The sequence below is a fragment of the Rhagoletis zephyria genome, unplaced genomic scaffold, assembly GCF_001687245.7.
Source record: "Rhagoletis zephyria isolate East Lansing unplaced genomic scaffold, Rhagoletis_zephyria_1.1 Rzeph_scaffold_00201, whole genome shotgun sequence".
Lineage (NCBI taxonomy): Eukaryota > Metazoa > Arthropoda > Insecta > Diptera > Tephritidae > Rhagoletis > Rhagoletis zephyria.
This window is the reverse complement of record NW_016157285.1, coordinates 14,469-19,596: the sequence shown is the minus strand read 5'-3', so window position 1 is coordinate 19,596 and position 5,128 is coordinate 14,469. Positions and strand designations below refer to the sequence as shown.

Below are 5,128 nucleotides of genomic sequence, written 5' to 3'. Positions count from 1 at the left end.
TTCAGCCGCTCTCGAGCCTTGCGAAAACTAACAAACGGCTTTCTAAGTAAATATTAGTTGAGATATATTATATATTTTAATTATATTTTGACTTGATATGGTCGTTACTTAAAGCTATTTATATTCGAAATTGCATGAAAATTGGAAAACAGGAATCTATAAGCTTATCCAGGCAAAAAGCTACCTATGTACCGAATTTTAAGCAAATCGGACCATAAATACGATTTCTTCGAACAGATCGGTCCCTGGTCCACTTCTCGGACAAAATGGATCATATATGCTAAAATGCTACCTACGTACCGAATTTTAAGCAAATCGGACCGTAAATACGATTTTTTTGGAATAGACCGGTCCCTGGTCCACTTCTCTGAAAAAATTGATCCCATATGCTAATACATGCTAAAAAGCTACCTGCGCACCGAATTTTAAGCAAATCGGACCGTAAACTCAATTTTTTCGAATAGATCGGTCCCTGACCACTTCCCGGAAAAAATGGGTCATGTATGCTAATATATGCTAAAAAGCTACTTACGTACTAAATTTGAAGCAAATCGGACTATAATAAGATTTTTTCGAATAGACCGGTTCCTGGTCCACCTACCCGAAAAAAGTAAAAATTTTTTTTGCCGAAAACATGGTGGTTACCGAAAGCTATTTGTATACAAAATTTCATGAAAATCTGACCAGCCGTTCGCGAGATTACCTGTTACAAAAAAAGGGACTTCTCTTTATATAATTAGTATAGATAAGCATTATGTCACAATACGTTGTATGTTCATAGAAATTCATTTGAAAAATTCAAAAAAGATATTATAAGTATCAAAAGTAATAGTACAAGTAGGGCTGCCAGACGGTTTCCTGGACATATCCCGGTTTTAGACTATTTCTCCCAGTGTCCCGGTCCAACCTTAAAATTTCCCGGGTTTCGTTTAAGTGTCCCGGTTTTCAATTTATATGCCCTAATTTTAATAAGTTCAAAAATCACTACCGGTGTCCTTTGTGAAATAGTTACATGTCCACATAGTTGGACTCTGCGCAAGCAATATTTGATGATCGATATACACTCTAAAAAATTTGAGTTTAAATTTGCGCATATTAAGATAGGTAACCAGTTTCCAGTTACCAGTGAAAATTTACACACTGTGTTAACTAAATTAAACACTGCTTGTTTACTTGTGCTTATCATATGTTTAGCGTAGAACAAATTTAAAATATGTATGTTTATTGAATTCTAAACACTTAATGTTCACAATTTCACAGTTTACACACCAAATGTATAAATTTGCTTTAAAATTTTTTTTTATTTAAATTTACGCTTTTGAAGAGAGTTAACCAGATTCCCCTCCTAATGTGTGCAAAATCAAACACTGTCAGTTTACTTTTACTTGCCAAATTTATCGCGTGGAGCAAAATTACACTTAAAATGTAGAAAATTGAGTAAATGTCAGTTCATGTCTATTATTAGTAGAAAATGTGTTTTTACTTTCAAAATTTTTGCAATTTTAAACATATCATATGTACATCTATGTATATATTTTAAACATCGAATGTTCAAAATCAAATCTTGAACATCTTATGCGTATATTTACATAGATTCTGTTGGAAAAATAGGCACTTTTCAGTAGTAGTTCTACAAGCACTTTTTAGAGTGTGCAAACTGCCCTTTCTTATTAGCATCAGCTATTTTTTACCTTCCTTTAATAGCTCGGGATGTAACTATGTAATATTGATGCGCCTAAAAGATGCACCGATTTCTATTCTCAAGTTACATACCTGATGACAGTACGAATGGCAATGATAATGGGGAGGTTTTACTTTTTTAAACTATAATTTTATTTATTTGTTTTGCTCGTTTGTTTTTCGTGCGTGCTTTACTTCCAATGTAAGTTTTCGCGACAAACTTTATAGAACATAAAAATGCCAAAGAAAGAAAGAAAGTAGAAATTCCTTTCCGCTTGCACAGAAGAGTGCGTCATTTGTTTATGATTTATTTTAGAACGAATTACCGTCATCCCTTGTCAAGATTGGTTTGCAGACAATCCGGTTTCGGCGTTGTGCCATCTTCAGTGTAATTTTTCGTTGATTTGTTTCATTTGTTTTTTGACGTTATAATACCTTAAAAGAGAGCCTCACTGAGTTGTCAACCCCACCTTTTTTAATACACCTTGGCCATACCTAGTAGTCATAATTGTTGTGTTATAGCGTTTTCTTTTCTCGAAAAAAGGCTGCACTTATTCTGCCTTGTGTTAGCGCTGGCACATTTTCATGTTCTTTTCTCAGCCCTGACACAAGGCGTCGTGTTCTTTTCTCAGCAGGTTGCGCTCTTATCCGGCGAAAGTGCTGCCTTTTCTGCCCTCAAATAAACGTGATTGTGAGAGTTGCATGGTTGATTTTTAATTTATTCTTGTAAAAATGCAAATATTTTCCCTACCAGAAATAATGGGTTGCTTTAAAATTGTTAAAGACTTACAGGCCAAGTGAATAATTAAGCTTTATTAAGTTCTATAAATAAATTGTGATGGAGTAGTATATTTTCTCTTTCATTCTCATGTTAAGAACGCAACATTTTCTCAGGTTTCAGGGCAACGCAAAGCAAGAGTTCCCATATAAAAGGGGAGAACTTTTTTTGAGAATAGAAAACGCTATTAGATTTACCACAGTGTCCCGGTTTGGCAACAGAGAAATACGGCAGCCCTAAGTACAAGTACAACTTAATATTTCAATGTAATTGTGATCTGCCCGAATATGCTCTTTTCACATATGGTCACCTTAAAGTACATATGTATTTACTTCTTTGTTTTTTATTTTACAGAGACTGTAGAAATGCAAAGGACATATGTGAAAGCAGCCACTGTGTTTTTTATGGGATGGACTACTCACTATGTTCCATTCTGGACAATGGGTCGTGTCCTTTATTTTCATCATTATTTTCCAGCCGTAATATTCAACTCATTGTTGGCAGGTAAGACTTAAATGAATTTAATAACACTTCTCCATAGCCAAGAACAGGCAATAACGACATTCACTCATAAAATAAATTATCTTGCCTTTGCAATACCACTTTAAGCAAGATAATTTATTTTATGAGTGAACAACTTTATATTTAGACAACAGAATGGCTTCTGCTAGTCGATATGCAGCCCTGAGGTTGCCGAAAAATTATAAGAATATTAACCCTTCGTCTGACACATGAGCCCAGCCAGGCCTTTTCCATTCTCAAATTACAAAAAATGGCACTTTAAATATAGCTAGAGGCTTGAAATTTCAGGTAGCTTTCTAAAGTTTAGTGAATTACCAATCTTTAAAAAAGTCATGTTGGTATCATTTATGTATATAAAGCTAGATATATAGACATGTTGGTTAATACTTCACATTCGTAACACATAGGTCTGGCTGGACCCAAATATATTCCTATGTAATTTTTACCTAAAATGAAGGAATGCAACGTTTTTCAAAGTTTTCTTTTAAATTTTTGAATTATCATGGCAAGAGGTGATTTGAATTTTTACCTAAAATGAAGGAATGCAACCGTATTTCAAAGTTTTATTTTGAATTTTGGAATTATCATGGCAAGAGATGATTTGCATTTTTACCTAAAATGAAGGAATGCAACCGTTTTGCAAAGATTTCTTTTGAATTTTTGAATTACCATGGCAAGATATGATATGCATTTGTACCTAAAATGAAGGAATGCAATCGTTTTCAAAGTTTTCTTATGAATTTTTAGAATTATCATGGCAAGATATGGTTTGCATTTGTACCTAGAATTAAGGAATGCAACCGGAATTCTTTGGGAAACAAATGAATGTGAGTACAAAAGTACAGTAAAACCCGCTTAAGTACCACACGAAAACTGTCAGCTTTTTGAGGTACTTGAGCGAACATAATTATTGATGTAGTTACATCTTTTTGTTAGCTTACATAAATATGTAAATCCTTGAATAAAACATTTAATGAAGTATACGGAGTTTAAGACCGTAGCATTATTTAAGATTTTTCAATTAAAATGCAGTTAATTCCCTAACAAATACCATATAAACCTAAGCTTCAGATTTTATACACACTTAAAGAAAAAAATTCACCCAAAATTAAACATTTTTTTCTCTGAAGTGTTTTTTGATAATCTATATATTAATACGCTAACATAAATTTTGTCTCCGTTCGTTTGGCGATTCTACCGAACCGATTTCAAAACCAAGAACACCGTTGGAAAGGCAGAGTTTTTATGGTTTTACAATTGATTGAAAATTACGGCCAAAACCGTCGTTTAAACATTTTCGAATTGTGTATACATGTTGCTGCAACATGTTCAATTTGACATGTTTCGCCTGTTGTTTCACTACAGATTTGAAATTAAGCTTAGAAATAAAGATAAATATGAAGATGAAGAAATAAATGAACGAAGATGAAGTCAAAAAAAGAAGGCAAAAGTGAAAATAAAGACGAAAATGGAGACAATGACAGATACATAAGAAGTAGGGTAACTGAATTTATGAAGTGAAACTGCTTTAGCGGTAGTTGGTTGGTTGGGAGTAAATTGTCAAATTCAAGGGGAATAATGCACATGGAAATGGTTCTCAGCGGTTTAGCGGTTTGAGAATAAAAACAAAAACAAAGATGCCTAGAGGTACAGGCAAAACGAAGATCAAAGTAAATCTAACCACTTTAAGGTAATGGTGAAGAGGAATATGCAAAAATAAAGATAAACATGAAGAAAAGGATGAGGATGAAGATCGATATAAAACTCGATATTTTTCACGATATAATAATCGATATTGTTATCGATAAAATAATCGATATTGTTACCGAGTGTTATTGATTAAATAACCGCTATTGTAATCGATATAATAATCAATATAATAATCGATATTGTTATCGATACAATAATGGATATTGTAATCGGTATAATAATCGATTAAATAATTGATTTTTTGATCGATTTAGTCATTTATATTGTTAAAGATATGTACAATAATCGATACTGATGACTGTTATATTTATCGATGAATTAATCGCTTTTGCAGTTTTTGTATTTTTCTATATGTTTATGGATATTGTTATCGGTATTTTTATCGACAAAGTTATCAACAGGGTTATCGATATACTAATCGGAACATGGAATGTGATC

At 32.8% G+C, this 5,128-nt stretch overlaps 1 protein-coding gene across 1 annotated transcript in view; it reads left to right on the top strand.

Annotated features, from left to right (window-relative positions):
• Positions 1–5,128, top strand: part of LOC108358072 (protein O-mannosyl-transferase 2-like) — a 106,110-nt gene that overhangs the window by 86,520 nt on the left and 14,462 nt on the right. Inside the window, exon 6 of the mRNA XM_017609206.1 lies at positions 2,813–2,962. Coding sequence (XP_017464695.1) covers positions 2,813–2,962 — 150 coding nt within the window. The remainder of the gene's footprint in view (positions 1–2,812; positions 2,963–5,128) is intronic.